The sequence below is a fragment of the Diceros bicornis genome, chromosome 23 (assembly GCF_020826845.1).
Source record: "Diceros bicornis minor isolate mBicDic1 chromosome 23, mDicBic1.mat.cur, whole genome shotgun sequence".
Classification (NCBI taxonomy): domain Eukaryota; kingdom Metazoa; phylum Chordata; class Mammalia; order Perissodactyla; family Rhinocerotidae; genus Diceros; species Diceros bicornis.
This window is the reverse complement of record NC_080762.1, coordinates 3,047,673-3,064,813: the sequence shown is the minus strand read 5'-3', so window position 1 is coordinate 3,064,813 and position 17,141 is coordinate 3,047,673. Positions and strand designations below refer to the sequence as shown.

Genomic DNA, 17,141 nt, shown 5'->3' with positions numbered 1-17,141 from the left:
TCCTAGAAACACAGAGGGGAACTGCCCAAAGTAGCAAGTAACAGAGTTGCTGGGGGGACAGACAAAGAAGGGGCTGAGGGACACGTGTCAAGTACAACGGCTGAGGCAGGCGTGTGAAAGGAGACTGAGTAGTAAAACTGGTCACGGGCCTTTAGGAGAGACCAGACCTTAGGGGCGCCCTTCAGGGTACAAGATTCTTGAGGCTTTGAGAGTTCCTCTGTGTAGAACACTTCGGGAGTCTAATCGTTGGGAGTGGAATCTGTGGGTGTGAGGTGACTCACACTGGCTTTGCTGTCACACCATCGGGGTCCCACTCACTTTCTTCGTGGGACATGTTATTTCTTCAGATTAACAGATATTTTTCAAATCTTAATAACATTTTTTGAAATTAATATTTTTCTCAAAATATTTCTAAGTTATTGAAACAAATTATGGGGAAAAAAGAAACATATATCAGTATTGTCTGCATTGAGATTCTTCACGGGACACAAATAAGTACTTTAGTTTTAATTTACTTATTAGTTAAGATTTTGATTTAGTTCTCTTTAGATAAAGGAAAGAAAACTTCAAATATTCCTAAAATTTTAAAGCAAATCCAAGTGTAAATTATTTTTTATCTATTTAATATAACAAATTAGAGATAAATCAACTGTACTTTCTTTGATAAACAAAATTACTAAAATAAAAAAGATATAAATTGATATTATTCTTTAGTAATAGGAAGGAGGCAATAACAATTATGATTGTATTTTCGACGATTTAGGGTACATTAACTAACTTCTAAGGTATTTGGAAAATCTGCTTTACCACAACCACTGTCTATTATAAATTTGTTGTTGGACTTAACACAGTAGTAAAACCATACTATTCCTGTGGTTAAAAGAACAATTCAAATGTACTCCTGGTACAAGGACTAGTAAATGGAAACAATTTTTTTCTATATGAAGTGATTTTTGAAAAGTGATTTATAGCACAATTAATCCAGGCTTTAACGAACTGTCTACTTTTGGGATGAAGAGGGTAAACAAAAATTAGATATTTTGTAGACTAAGACAGGACACATATACCTTGAAGGCAACTTATTTATTGCCTACTGTTTTTCTGGGAGAGTGACAGAACTACCAGTGTAAAAGTTTATGTGAGTGTGTGTTTGGCTGGAAGAGGAACTACCCTGGAGTTATCTGATGGTTTTGGGTTCTCTGTTCTTGTTTTGGACTACACAAGAACACAGCTGTTCCTGTATATAACTGGAGTGTGTACTTTAGTTCAGCAGCCAGCTCTTTTGAATTAACCCAGCTTGCTCTACTGACTCTATACGCTAAGTAAAATACTAAAAATAATTAAAACACTCTTCTCACATGAAGAGATTAGATATAATGGATATTTTTATAATTATCTCGGAACAGCAAAACTAATAACTATTATTCATTTTAATGAGTTTTTAGAGAAAGACATAAGCAAAAACATCACAGTAATTTCTCCACATTCACAGAAATAATCTAACATTCCTATGAGAAATTACTACTATACGTCTGGTGTTTATACAAAAACATACTTGGTTGTATCAATGTTGAAACATTATAGGAGGTAGAAGGTACTTTTCTACCTGGGTTTTGTTTTTTAGAAATAAAAAAAAAGAAAACTGAGCATTTTCAGAAATTAAAAAAAACTGGGCATTTTAGGAATTAAAAAAAAAGAAAATTGGGTATTTCAGTACCTTGAAACTGTTAAAAATAGAATTGTCTGTGCTAATAAGAAAAGCTGTCCAAGATATATTGGTGAAAGGAAAAATCAGAATATTAAGTATGATCCTAGTTTCATCAAAACAAAGAACACACATGAATAAGGACAGGTATGTCTACATGTGCAAAGAACATTTTTTGCAGGATATGTAAGAAACGGTTAGAGTGAACATGAATATTAGGACAGAGGAGTTTTATTTTCCATTTACACTGTTCTTTACCAGTTGAATTTTTAAAACAATGAGCATATACTACTTTTATAGTAGAACAACTTAAAATAATTTAAAAAAAGGAATTTTAACAACAACTTTCCTCCCCAAATAAATGAATGATATAGGTTAATGCTTAGGCTATCGAAAATAAAAAATCTAAAAAAAAAAAAGTCCAAAATACAAACACAAATAAACCAAGGTTGTCAGCACTACTTTGAGCTTCTTTCCTCCCTGATAGCATCCATTTTCTCCCTTCTATTAGATGCAAATTTACAGCATGCTGTGATAGAAACGTTCCGGAATAAGCCAAGGAAAACACTCTCTTACTCCCACCCCGAGGTGGTACAGGCAGTTAGTTATTGATTTGTCTGGGGACTCTCTGGTCTATCGTGGAGAATAGCTAACTCAAGCTCGTCCTGCCTTCCTGCAGCGGAAGAGCCAAATGCTGCCATCACCCACTAACATTTCCATGAACCAGATGAAATGCTGGAAGGTACCTGGCACATTTAGTAACAGACAGGTGTGTTCCACTTGGAGGAACTTACAAGAGTCAGCAGCTGCCAAGCTATTAAAAGGTACAATTTTACTTCTTATTCCATTGTTTGAATAGAAATAATTTAAAAAAGAAAGAAAACTATGGAGGTTTCTTTCCTTTTTTCCTAAAAAAGTATAGAGAATACAATTCTAAAGACTGCCACATGAAGAAGGGTACAATGAAACAGGGATGTAAAACACCAGTGTGACACAAAACGTGGCTGGCTGTGCAGGTAACAGCTGCCTGTCTGTGTCGCTGACTAAGTGGGGGAGGAAAAAGGGCACGAGCCTGAGAACGGAGGGGCCGAGCTCCTAATCGGGAGCGTCATTCGGAACAAACCTTTTACGACCATTCTGGATCTCGATTTCCTCATCTATAAGACGAAGGAGTTGAGGAGAATCACCAGGAATGATCTCTAAGGTCCCTCCAGGTCACCAGTTCTATAATTCTATGAACTTAGGACTCCCCCCCAATTCTAGTCACTTATCAGAGATTACTTTTCATATTCTTTTTTTAACGTTTCTTATATAAGATAAAAATAAAACTTGCACATGAAGTTAAACATCTGAGTATTTGTGGTAGGTTTATAAGGCAGGATCTTGATAAAGTTAAACATATATATACTGATAAAGGAACTAAACTGAAGAAATGAGCTATGCTAGGTGCTAAGGAAGCCCAGTCACACATGTCTCAGGGCTGGCTGTTTGTGTCATGACTCAAGAGTGTCCCAAGGCATTTTGATTACCTGGGACAACATTCATGTTTCAGGGTCCTCTTTTTACATAAGCACAGATCATTCTTTATACTTTCTCCCACAGGGAAGGAAAACATCGTCTAACTATACACGTGGTACATTCCTAAGAGGCAAAATATATGCAGGATTCTATTTTAACACATGGATTCAGATAAAGCAGATCAAATTACGTTCTTCAACAAAAGAAATCCATGCGTCCTAAACTTTAAAGCCCAATTTGAGTTCCATCTCCTCCATGAGAACTTTTCTACTTTCTTGCACAAGTGGATTCTTATCCTCCGCAACTCCCTTGCTTTACTTAGTTTATGTTTTTAAATGTTTTGCTTTGCACGTCTGCAAGTTCCTTGAGGTCTACTAGAATTAGGCTTTGGGCAGCAGGGGGATTAGCCTGAAGCAGACCTCAAGGGTCAAGTTGAGTATTTGAAGGATTGGTCTGCTGGGACAGAATATAAAGGTGTGTGTATATATATATATATATATATATATATTTTTTTTTTTTTTGTGTGAGGAAGATCAGCCCTGAGCTAACATCCATGCTAATCCTCCTCTTTTTGCTGAGGAAGACCGGCTCTGAGCTAACATCTATTGCTCTATTGCCAATCCTCCTCCTTTTTTTTTTCTTCCCCAAAGCCCCAGTAGATAGTTGTACGTCACAGTTGCACAGTCTTCTAGTTGCTGTATGTGGGACGCGGCCTCAGCATGGCCAGAGAAGTGGTGTGTCAGTGCATGCCCGGGATCCGAACGCGGGCCGCCGGTAGCAGAGCGCACGCACTTAATCGCTAAGCCACGGGGCCGGCCCTAAAGGTATATTTTAAGCATGGAGATCAGTCTGTGAGAGGAAAAGTCACGCAAAATTTAAAAAATCAACCACAGTCTAGACCAAGACTATAATGCAGCAGCTGTCTCCTAAGCAGAGAGGCAGAGGCAGTGAGAAGGGAGTCCTGGAGGCAGGGAGGAGGTCTCCACCCACAGGACACAGGTGCATTGGGAAGAGGGGGGGGCAGTGCCAACTTCACACAACCAGTGAGATGCTGACCGAATTCCCTGTATTTCCTCTGGCTGAGGCAGAATTAGTTCAAGACTACTGGACAGGAGCACACAGAGGTGGGGGTTAGGTGACTCTGATTTCAGGGGTCAGCATGATGCAGAGTCAGAGGCACCAGTAAACCACTACAAGTAAAGCCTGTGTCTTTCACAGCGTCTCATACAGTTCTTGACATAGACTACAAATATTGTTAGCTGTCACAATGACTCCCTATGCCAACATTATAAATGCTTTCATTGCGTTAAACATCTTTAGGTTGTAAATTTACATTAGCGTCTCCCTAAATTCTTAAATCTAGTGAATTCCAAACAATGGATAATATTACACATGTAATATTTGCCTGTAGTCAAATTCCTTACCAGCCCTTTCAACTATATCCCTTGTAGTCCCCATACTGTGATAGTCAACCATCACCATATATACTTGCTGTATTTGAAACTGGCTTTTTACAAAGAAATATTTTTCTTTCAGTTCTTTGCAGCATAGGCTGTTCATTCCCACATAATCCACCTGTGAACCATGGGGCCTGGAGTTAACACTGGCCTCCTCTTAGCTCTCTGCTGCTGATTTTAGGCTATTATTCTTTCAACGCACTCCTCCTTGGATGCCTTGACACCTGGCTACAATACCCTCTACTCATCTTTGCATCTGTTACCCTCAGACCTTGTGGTCACTCTAACACAATGGTTTTCAAAGTTGGCTGCACATTAAAATCACCTGGAAATCTTTTGAAATCTACCCATTCCAGATCAATTAAATCTATTTGTGGGTGTGGAGACAGGCATCAGTATTTATTTTTTTAATTTCTTGGGTGATTTCGATGCAAAGCCAAGGTTGAGACATCTGCTCTAACCAAGAATTAAGAACTTCAGCTTCTGATTCACCAGCGTCTCCTTCATCCCAACTCTTGCAATCATTCTGGAATTTTCATGTCCAAGAGGACAACCTGTACAATACTCTGGGTCCTGGTTCCTTGGCTAGCTCAGTTTTAATCATATCCTTCAATTTCACTTCAGCTCCTATACATACTCTGTGACTTTATCATAACCTTGAGCCGCTTCACATCTGAAATATTAAACAAGCTAAAGAGTTTCTGGCTTTACATACCCTAGCTCAGCTTGTTAACTCCTTTACTGTATGACACTTTGCCTCCACCTGGGCGTGGGTGGCTTACTGCAACCTTGCAAGGAACCTTGTGTTCTAAGTCTGCTAGTCTTCTGATTCCACGTCTTTTCCAGTGTGGCTGATCCTCCACGATGTGTCCCTCCAGTGACTCTCTCACCAGTGCCATCCAGTCTCCCACCCTCCTGTCCTCTGTCACACCCACAACTCCAAATACCTATCAAACCAAATCTGCTTTCTCCACTGCTATGCTCTAGATGCTGAGCACTAATGATGAAAAATTATGACTACACAGAACTATGGCCCCTACACTTTTATGGTATCCAAGCAACAGCTCCCAGAACCACTCAGGAATCTCTTTCTATGTCCCAAATGAGCTCCTGCTCCTTCCGTCCTTACAGGTATTCTAACGGTCACTATTCTTTTTCCCACCTCACTCCTTTGACCCTCACATTTGAATGGACCTTCCTTTCTGTTTTGGAGAACATAAAGATATCCTTAATTTCTAGACTTTCACTCTATCAACCTATCTGCATCCTCACTCATCACACGTACCTGTCTTAGAGGGGTACTGCTCTAAGCTCAGCACCGCTGACATGTTTGGCCAGATAATTCTTCATTAAGGGGGGGCTGTCCCATACATTCTAGGATGTTTAGCAACATCTGTGACGTCTACCCACTACACTAGATATCAGTAATATCCCAGTCCTTGCAGTTGAGACAACCAAAAATATCTGCAGACGTTGTCAAATGTCTCCTGGGAGGCAAAAATCACCCTCAGTTAAGATCCACTGCTCTAAGCTGAGACTAATCTATCAACCTAAAAACGTCCTGCTTCCTCCAAGATCCATGTGTGCTTTCTTTATCTATCTTCACCCTGGACCTGTCCATTGGCTTTGTCTCCTTAGTATATAATTTTATGTGTCACTCCAACATTTAAAAAGTCATTCCTGGAACTGGGTCTCCCTCCAGCCATTGCTCGACTTTTTTTTCTTCAAGTGAAGTTCTGGGAATGACTTCCATGAGTTTACTTGCTGAGGCCCATTCTACCCTTCAATCCTGTCTTACTATATCAACCCTGGGTGCTGGTGCAAAGAGGTCAGAGCCCTCCTGATTACCACGTGCTTAGACAACCTAACTGACTGGCTGTTTCTGACACTACTGACTATGCCCTCCTTGAACCTCTCTTATCCCTGGCTTCCAGGGCACTTCTTTTTTCTAGCTCTTTCCTTATTATTCTTTTCAATTATTCTTTCTTAGTTTTCTCCTCTCCCTTTGACTGTCCCTCAAACACCACTGTTCAACTGAGATTCTGTCCTTGGCCGCCTTCTCTCAGAACTCTACAACATTTTTCCTGGGTTACCTCCTTCATTACAAGCTTCAACTCTAGTGGTACAATACAACGAATACACGAATAACCCCTCCCCATTTTATTTTGAAGCCCTACCTTCTCTAGAATTCCAATCCTGCATTTCTGGCTCCCTAGTGATGAATATTTCTACCTGGAAGCACTACAGACACGACTAATAAATCAAGATATCTAAAATTGCACTCATCAATTCCAATTTGCCACCATTCCTTATCTTCATCTCCTCAAGTCTTCCTTATTCTTTTATTATTTCTGTGGTACCACTATCTGTTCGGCTGTATGATAAGCCAGGGCCCTGAGCACAATCCTAGAGGCCAATTTCACTGAACACATCCAATCAATCATAAAACCCTGTCAGTCACACCTTATGACCCCTCTGCTCCAACCCTATTAGTTCAGGCTTTTATATTTTATGTCAATGGATTGCTAACTAATTTCCCTGCCCTGGGTCTTAGCTACCTCTAAGCCAACCACAATGCTGCCACTAGAACGATATTTTTAACATGGAAATCTGGCCACGTCATTACCTGGATTACCTTCTCCAGGGGATCCTCGTTGTCTGAAGGAGACAATCTAAGCATCCGAGGAGAGTACACAAGGCTCCCCACGGCCTGGCTCCTGCATCTCTCCTTTTCTTCTCTCCATCAGACTCTATGCTCCCCAAACACAGCCGTACCATATCACACCTTACTCAAGTTATTCCCCTGCTAGAATGTTTTCTCTAAGATCATCTACCTGGCATATCCTTTTTCATCCTATAAGCTTCACCTTAAGCATGACCTCCCCAGGGAAGATTTAGAGGATTTCTTCCTGTGTGTTCCCAACGTGTCTGCACAGATCTTCACTACAGTTTCCACCACAATCCACTGGAGATGCCTGCTGCCGAGTCTCACCAGCCCACAGCTCCTCCAGGGCACGCACCCTGTCCACTCCACCTTGTCTCAGCAGGACCGGCAGGGTGCTCAGCATGGAAGCCAGCACTCGACAGGCAGAGGCAGAACGATTGATGATGCACGACAGGCTCGACTGTCAAAAACTCTACCATGACACTCTATCATAGAAAAATATGTCTTATATACACGCATGTGCCAGTTCAAGGAGTCAAGAAGAAGTGGAGTTCTTCAGTTAAGGAAGGGGCTACCGTCACACAGTAAGTTTAATAAGTAATACATACGTTGGTACAGTGTTTATTAAACCTGTCTGCCACAGCACTACTAACATCAGAAGACTGACATCCCTGAGGGATGTGATGACCCAGGCTAAAGGACACGACACTTCTCTGGCCTATAATATACCCATATTCATTTTAACCTGAAAACGTTTTAAATGATTAGTGAGTAAAAGGAATGCTCCAGGAAGACAGAACCTCTTTACTCTGGGGGCTCCAGCGACCTTAGCATAAATGTGTGCCCCTCAGGAGGGGCCAACAACAGTGTCAGTATCACAGTTACAGAAACAAGTCTAGAGTGGAAACAGCATCACATTTAAGGCCACAAGTTCCCCTCTGGGTCCTCGTCCCATCACTTGAGCTGTGACTTGGGAGTCTACTTCATAATCTCTCTGAGCCTCCTCAGTTTCCTTATCTGAAAAATGGCTACAATAATATTTGCCTTATATATTTCATAATGTTGTACTAAAAGAAATTATAATGTATACAATGAAGGACATAAGCATAAAAAATAAAGTAATATTTTATCCAGAGAGAGTGAAAATCAAAGTACATATGCAATACCTATTCTTGAAAACATTTACCTTTTGAGGAGCCGCAGAAGGTTTGTCCATTTTGGTTTTTTCTGTGGGAGTTAAAGGAGGGGATCGCTCCTTTATCTCTGGAGGCAGTTCTTGATATAGTGCTGGAATTTAAAAAGAAATTCACGTAATCAAAATGAGGAGCACTTTTCTATGGGGGAAAAACAGCGATGGAGGGGGGAAGATATAAAACTAAGGAGACTGATATTCACTTTCTTAGTGTAACAAGCTACCTAGCACTTATTGTTAAGATGACTTGCAGCCTTACACATTAGTTATCAAAAGAAGGTAACTTATGAGTAGTAAGTTTTCATCAGCAGGATTTCAGAGATGTAGAAGGTGTCATTTTCTCTTACTACGTGGTCATGCAGATGCTCATTTCATTTCATCTCAATACACATTTACCAGGAACCTGCCACATGCAAGGTTATCGGCTAGGTACTGCTGGAGGAGACATGAAGATGACCAAAAGACAGTCTAGGCTCTCAACGTATCTGTCTGCTCAGAGACAGATACGTTCACAAGGAACTGTAAGATAAAATAGAATGTGACCTTATTTGAAAGAGAGGTAGAAACAAAGACAAATTCTGATGAGGGGATGACAAATGTTCTAATGGAAGAAGTGGGAGGTATGTCAGACTCTGAAGAATAGGTAAGATTTTGCCAGGCAGAGGTGTGGGGAAAGGATAATTTGGGAAGATGGTATGAAATAAATAAGCACAGGGCTAAGACTCTACGCAATACTGAATCTACTCACAGTGTTGAATCTAAGATTCTTATAATCTAAGATTATAATCCATATAATCTATTTAATCTACACATGGTGTTGAATCTAAAAATATAATCTGTTTAATCTACACATGATGTTGAATCTAAAAAATCATGTGGGAATTTTAAAGGAGTGAAAAGAAAATCTAATTAGGTTAAATGACTTGGACAACTGAATTGAGAGAAACTGCTAAAATACACCTGATGAAAATTCTAAGATTATGAGATATATTAACTGGCTTTGTGTATGAGTTGATTTTATTATTGGGCTTCTCTCTTATTGGAAAGGATGTTAGATGTGATTAAGGGAAGTTGATCCTGTTTTTCTTTCCAATAGTTTAAGACAGAAACGGAGTAAGTCCTTTACAGCGTCTTCTGTTGCAGTGTTCTCTTGAGGACACGACTCAGTTGAATAGTTGGTAGAGATCTATTCATATTACACACTTCTTCAGATCATTTGCTTTGCATATTTGGCTTTAGATAAAGGACAATCTCTCCTACTATTTTTAGAGCGGAATATGCTGCTGAAAGTCATTTTTTCTCTAATGTTAAAACTGGACAAGCAAGTTTTTGTTTAATTCAGGTAAAAAGTAGGATAAAAGGGAAAGGAAAATAATCCCTGATGAAGTGAGAATTCAATCATTATATTCTCAGGTTTTCTGTTTGTTCTGGCCTTTACAAGGCTTTTTCAACAAGCAGTGACTAATGCCAAAAGAAAACATCAACAATTCTGGGATACAATAAGGAATGATGGCAGTCAAAGGATGGTCACCACTGGAGACATGGAACTGATTTCTGCGTGTGGCCACCAACCACTGTTGCAGGATGCTTCAGAAGTCTCACTTTGGTTATTATGGGAAAAAAACAAATTTTATTGGATTTTTAATCCACTTAAGTATCTACAGCCTCTCAAGATTTGCAAGCCTAAGAAGTTGTTTTTGCAAACTAACTAGATTCTAAAGTTAAGGCACCTAATACCATCCTCCCTGGAAAGACACAATCTTTTTATATTGTCAAGTGAAAAAAATTTTAGGGCCGGCCCCGTGGCTTAGCGGTTAAGTGCGTGCACTCTACTGCTGGCGGCCCGGGTTCGGATCCCGGGTGTGCACCGATGCACTGCTTGTCCAGCCATGCTGAGGCCGCGTCCCACATACAGCAACTAGAAGGATGTGCAGCTATGACATACAACTATCTACTGGGGCTTTGGTGGAAAAATAAATAAATAAATAAAATTATAAAAAAAAAATTTTTTTTTAATGTTTCCATTTGTATCTGGAAGAAATAATGGATTGTAATATCTAGTTAAAATGACAGATATACTCCAGAGTGACTATGATTGTGCAGACAGCTCTTAATTTAAAAACAGAAGCTACTCCTGCCCAACTCCAGCTGGGAAGGAGAGGGAAGGAAGGAGACGGAAGGAACTTGGATATTTGTGACGGTCTGGAAGTTAGAAATGCTGAGCTTTTGGAAGACGACTGGGAATGAAACTGTCCTAAAATTTCTTGCTTTCACACTACCTTAAGTGTTCTCCATTATGCATCCTCTTTTAAAGGATAAAAATATACCTCAGATAGTTTCAGAGCTATCAGTCACTTACTACTCAGAGAAAAAGAATTAAAACAGTGGCATAGAGGAGATTAAGGACTTTGTTAGGAGAGAGGGAGGTGACAGGTAGCACTTCTGAGGGGAGGAGCTTGCTGAGCACGCACATGAGCTGAGGAAGGGAGCTGCAGTGAGTCCTAGAGCCCTGAGAGACTGGGGAGGGGCACTGGGAAGCACCAGGGGGCAGACAAGGGAGTGTGAGATGCCAAAGGGAAATGCTCCCATCAGGGCTTAGCACAGCCTCCAGGATTCATGAAAGAAATCCTTCATCTTCCTTTCCTTCATCTCTTTTGCTCTCAAAATTCAGAACTTAGGTTAGGAATCAATAGTACTTTTGTTCAGCCATAGTTTGGATTAAACGAAGTTTCATAGACTAGCCTGAAAATCAACTATTATTTATAATAATTACTTCTTTGCAAAACAAAAGACTTAGCAATAAACATTCAAAACATAGAGTGTTGTTCTCAAGGCTGCCTTACTACATTTTAAATCAGAATTATCCGATTTTAGTGTTTCTGGAAGAAAGCTTAGAGATGATCAAGCTCAACTTTCTCATTTTACAGGAGGAAACTGAGGCGTATCAGTATTAGCCGTCGAGCCAGGATCAGAAATCAGTTTTCCTGACCCCTGAGTGTGGTGTTTTTCCTACCACACTGTCAAGTTAATTGCTGACAAGAGGCATTCTTCTGAAGAAGCACAACTATGTTTCTCCCCTTTCTTCATAGTCTTTAAGCTATTTTGTTTTCAAGCTCTCTGTGTTAGTTCCATTTTCACCTCTCAAGGCCTAGTCGTAAATCTACAGCTTTCAGCAACTCTTATTTAGAATTTCTTCTCCAGCTCATTTCTTTCCCCTTTCACAAACGAGGGCTTGATTTACTGGAGAATGAAGCAATCTTTTGTAGTTTCAGCAGGTAATGGCTAGGACTGAGGTACATGAAGGAAAAGAACAGGAGTTGGGGAACTAGAGGTTCTTAAGGAACCTGTTAGCTGAGGAATCACTGTGGCAAGAGAAGAGCTAATGACATAACCGTGTGTGAGGCAGGAGGCAGGGAAAGGGGCTGAAGAAGGAGGCTAGCAGCCAATGGGCAGGTCCCTTGGGATGAGAAGTCCATGCAGCAAATATTTCAATCTCAGAATGTGATCACTTTCTAGTGTACTAGTGCCTCCCCCTTTTCATTTTTTTTGCATCATGAGAACAAAAAGCAATTCCCATTGGTAAACATATGCAAAAATTACAAAGACAGTAAATTGAAGGGTAGAGTAAATGATAAAATCTTGGACTATCAGTTATGCCATATTAGTAAACCAGGAAGGGAGCATAAAACTTACTTTCACTAGCCACATGATTAGCTGGAAAATAACCTTCCTGTCCCTTCCCTACGCTGCCATACCACCAGTCTTCATTATCTTTGAAAAACACTCGGATAATGTCTCCGCGATGGATGGTTAGTTCATCTGATCGATTCGCTGTGTAGTCATAAAGAGCCACTACCTAAGAGAGAGATAAGACCACCACAGCTTTATCACCACTGTACCACAGAGAAAACCCCCAACATTCACTTCCTCTTGCAGAAGAGCAGCTGAAACCAAAGCAGCCCTTTGGTAAGTCTGAGGCCCTCTCAAGGTTTGCTAATGGGATCAGGGGTGGTGGGAACACAGCAGGAGAGGCAAGATAAAAGACTGTGGGATTGAGAAATGGTTAAGAGCATTCAATACACTAAGATTAGCTTCAAAATAACAGATGTTAATTTTTTTTAAAGTAAATTACTTGTGAAGCAAATAAAAAAAAGCTCACACACCATTCACTTTCTTAGAACTGTTTTATACTACCTTTAGATCTCATTCTCTGTGTTAAGCAGATGTATCTGAAAAAAAATTCTTCAGAACGTCAACAATTTTACGAAAGGAAAAGCTCAATGAGACAACATGATTACATAACTTCATTGTGATCACTTGGTTTATTGTTAATGTCTCTTTTTGAGCTATATTTCTCTCCAAACAAATATGTTTTTTGATATTTTACATCACCACTGAAAGCTTTTGACTATCTTTTAAAATACCCTTATAAACAGCTTATTTTCAATAGATGCAAATTTAAGAGGAAAAGCCTTTCGATGAGAATCCTCTTGTTTTGTCACAGTAGTCACAATATTTGATTTTTTTCCTTTTGAAAAAACCAAGTCAAAATGAGTGGCTGCTCAGGCATTTACATACCCTTAGAGCAGGAAGAAGGCTGACCTCAACCATTTTAGATGTGATGCACTGTATCAAGTAGGACATAATATGGACACTAAAGCATAAACTACTTCTACTTTTTTTTTCCTACTTAAATGGGATTTGAAAATTTACAGGTTAAACAACTACATATGTAATGGAAAATTATCATTATAATCCTTTGCATTTAGCTTGAGTACTGATTCATCCACTTAAGTATTTACTGAAATCTTAATGTGTCTGGTACTGTGCTAGGGGCTAAATATACAACGATAAACAGGATAATTTCTAAAAGGGGTACCTCATTTAGGTTTTGCATGAGAATAAAGGATAATCACGAGTTAGCCAGGTGAAGAGATGCAAAGTGTGTCTCAGGCAGACTGTACCACATGTGTGAGAGTCCAGGCAAGAGAAACCCACAATAGTTCGATGTGGTGGGACCCCAGTAACAGAGGTAAGAACCTGGAGAGCAGGGTGGGGGAAGCTGAGGCTACAGGAGTAAGCAGGGGCCAGGTGATGCATAGTAAAGGAGTTCAGACTCATAATACGGGCAATGGGAAGATAGAGGAGTTTTAGGCAGGGGATTGATTCCATTAACACTTCACAAAACCTTTTGTGGTACCCTTTAATTTATAATACAATATTTTTTAAGACATCAAGCAGGCAATTTTAATGGATAAATTTGGAATTAACTGCTGTCACTATATGGTATAAGGGTAGCAATGATAATTTAATTCAAATGGTACAAATGCAATCCCTATTGTACTGCTCAGCGCAGTCCCTAATTTACACCATGCCATGCAGGATGTTGTTTCTAGTTTACAAATCGTTTATAACTCTTAGCATGTTGATGCCAAATCACTTATATAAAAGCAGAACTTTTAACTTTTCCCTTCATTGGTCCTTCTCCAAACTGCTTCTCCTTTTTCTTCCCACCGAGCAGTGTCACAGAGGAGGACAGCGAATCAATGTTCTGTGCCCGCCATGTTCTAGGTACCATGCTTGTTGCTTATGTAAGTTATCTTACTCAATCTTTACGACAATCCTGTGAGGGCATAAATTCCTATTTCAATTTTATAAATAAGGAATTCGATGTACAGAGTAATTTAATAACTTGCCTAAAGTCAGGTAAACTAGTCAGTGGTAGAATCAGGACAAACTCAGTTTTTTTCTTTCATTTGTTTTCAAAACTGAATACCTTTATAGGTCATCTGTACCCAGAATCAAACATGGGGAAGAAGACACAGAGAGGAGAGGGGGAGGGACAGGAGATCCTAACCACTCAAGAAAGATGAGACACATTTTGGATAGTGGTACCTAAGGAGGCGGCTGTGCTGAGGAGACCAACTATCCTGGGTCCCCTACTGTGCTCCTTTCCTGATGAAACCTAGTCCCAGAAAACTGTAGGGGTTTGTTCTTGCTGTTCCTCACCCTAGCTCTGGTACACTGAGACAGCACAGCTTTGATGAGTCTTAAGCAAGTCTGAGGTCAATGTATGCTCATTTATCTGGAGCCAGAGGTGGCTGCTGGGAAGGAAAGCAGGAGAGATTCAGCTTAGGCAACAGAATCATTTAGGAAGTCCCACAATCGCTTGTGTCCTTGTGTGGACTACCAACAAACTGGAATTCATCAAACTGGAGTTAGAAAACTTTTCCTGAATTTTCCACCACAGTGTGTTGATAAAAGAGTCCCTTCAGAGGTACAGGGGTCCAAAAGACCTATAAGATTCTACATTTCAATTTTCCCATTAAAGTACCCACTGATTATCCTTATTACATAATCAAATACAGCATACCCACTTCACATGGTTCTTTAGTCCTTGTAACATGCTGCAGACTCTATGTCCCTATTAGGGACTGAATTGTGTCCCCCACCAAAATTCATAGGTTGAAGCCCTAACCACCAATGTGATTGTATTTGGAGACAGGGCCTTTAAGGAGATAATTAAGGTTAAATGGATGGGGCCCTAATCCAATGGGACTGATGTCCTTTTAAAAAGAAGGGAGCGATACCAGGAGCACATGTGCACAGAGAAAAGGCCATGTGAAGACACAGAGAGAAGGCGGCTGTCTGCAAGCTAACGAGAGGGGCCTCAGGAGAAACCAACCAGGCCAGCAACTTGATCTTGTACTTCCAGCCTCTAGAACTGTGAGCAAATACATTTCTGTTGTTCAAGCCACCCTGTCCATGGTATTTTGTTACAGCAGCCCTGGCATACTAACACAGTCCCACAACCTGATGGTGTCAGACAAATCACTACCAGCCTATCTTGGTACTGCAAAAGGGCAATGCCTCCCTTGTGCCCATTTTATGTTCTTACTAGCTTACCACACTGTGCTCCACACTATTATAGTGTTATCTCCTGATGAAGAAATAATGTCCTTGTCACCAAACTCCACAACCAACATCCTTAGGAGGCTGACAGCTGGGGAAGCTACATCCCCCAAAGCAGAGGAACAGTCTTTGGAGCATGTCGTCAACACACCGTTACTGACATTTAAGTGCAAAATTGCTGTACAATGAGGAATCAGTGTGTTTCACAGGTCAACAGTCCACATTCTGGCAGTGGAGTTGTGACCATTCTCTCCTCATACTGAAGGCACACAACAAAAGCCATGTAGCTCAGGAGGACCTGCGTGTATTCCAGTGTGTGTTTTTATCCAATATGTTCTTACCTTCTCACTTGAAGGCTACTTACTCTCTTCTGAGCATCACAGTATATACAGTAAACTTCTTTGCTTTTTTAATTTAGCAGTGGATTCTGCATAAAAATCATGTCTTTCCCACCTCCAATTAGATTTTATTATCTCACTGTTTTAGTATAAAGTAAAGCTCCATAAAAAAGTCAGGAGACAAAACCCCATCAAGAGGTTTGTTTTGAATTAATACTATTTCTCTTCTCTCCTTATTTTGGTAAGTCTTGTCATAGAAAAGGTGTCTGATCATTCTCTTGCTGAGTACTGTCTATAACGTACTATTCCTTGTACACAGTGGTCTGGCACGTACGTATGATAGAATATCCTTAGCAATACGACCCAAATCTTGAGCTGACAGAGCAGTTATAAAATCCTTCTGCAAAAAATGTTTAAAAACATGATTTTATGTGCCCGTGTTGGTAATGACAGGCCTGAAAAATGAGATGTTCTACAAAATCCACTTGGTCCAATTTTGACCACTATTCGCATATTTGAAACAGAGCTCTTTCTCTTTCTCAAAGCTTGCTGAGTTGCTTGGGCACAATTACGGTGGAAGTGCCACTGGCAAGCTTTATTTTGGTGACATACATTTTTCAGTCTTCATAGCAGTGCTTGCCAGATACTATTTCCTGGTTGAAGCAGTCTGCCAGGCTACTATAGGACATTTAGGTGAATTCCCCTTAGTATTATCTTCTGAGAGACTTTTCATTATTACAGTTGTCTCTGAGGAATTCTCAATGGTTCCTGAAACCAGCGTACTGAAGGAACATTAACCAGTACTGTTCACAGCAGATGTTCCTTGCAATTTCATCTATAATGCAGTCCAGAAATCAATATTCATAATGGCTCCAAGTCATTCAACAAGCTAAGCTATGTTGAATAAACGCATATATTTGAGCACTTTCTCCGCCAGCCCTGCTTCAGCTGGGTCCAATAGGCGTTGGGAGACTGCCCTGCGCCAGCCTGCAGCCAACGTGGATCTGGGTCACACCACCTTCCCTCTGCTTTCTCCTTAACTTGATGTCAGACTCCTGGCTTCCAGAACAGTGAAAGAATACATTTGTGTTGTTTTAAGCCACACTAAGTTTGCGGTTAATTTGTTACAACAGCCCTAGAAAACTAATACATGTGAATTCTACCTGGTGAGTGCTGGATTGCTGTGTTCCTTTAAAGAGCGCTGGACCTCTTCCCAGCAGGTAGTTTCATGAGATCAGTTTGACCCTTTCCAGGTTTGCTTTCAAGTTCCGTTAGAGCAGATCGAGGAAGACTTTACTCTGGGGCTCAATAAACCCCACTGCTCGAGTGCGATCCTCCTGATAATTCTCCCTGA

At 40.3% G+C, this 17,141-nt stretch overlaps 1 protein-coding gene across 16 annotated transcripts in view; it reads right to left on the bottom strand.

Moving 5' to 3' along the window:
* AHI1 (Abelson helper integration site 1) overlaps nt 1-17,141 on the bottom strand; it is a 183,334-nt gene that overhangs the window by 27,828 nt on the left and 138,365 nt on the right. For 11 of the 16 annotated variants that reach the window (XM_058566218.1, XM_058566221.1, XM_058566223.1 and 8 more), the window contains 2 exons: nt 12,231-12,393; nt 8,532-8,632 (listed from right to left, as the gene is read on the bottom strand). The exons of 3 other annotated variants lie outside the window; for them this stretch is intronic. In XM_058566218.1, the coding sequence (XP_058422201.1) occupies nt 8,532-8,632; nt 12,231-12,393 (264 nt within the window). The remainder of the gene's footprint in view (nt 1-8,531; nt 8,633-12,230; nt 12,394-17,141) is intronic. 2 more of the 16 variants (XR_009223525.1, XR_009223526.1) reach the window with 1 other exon arrangement.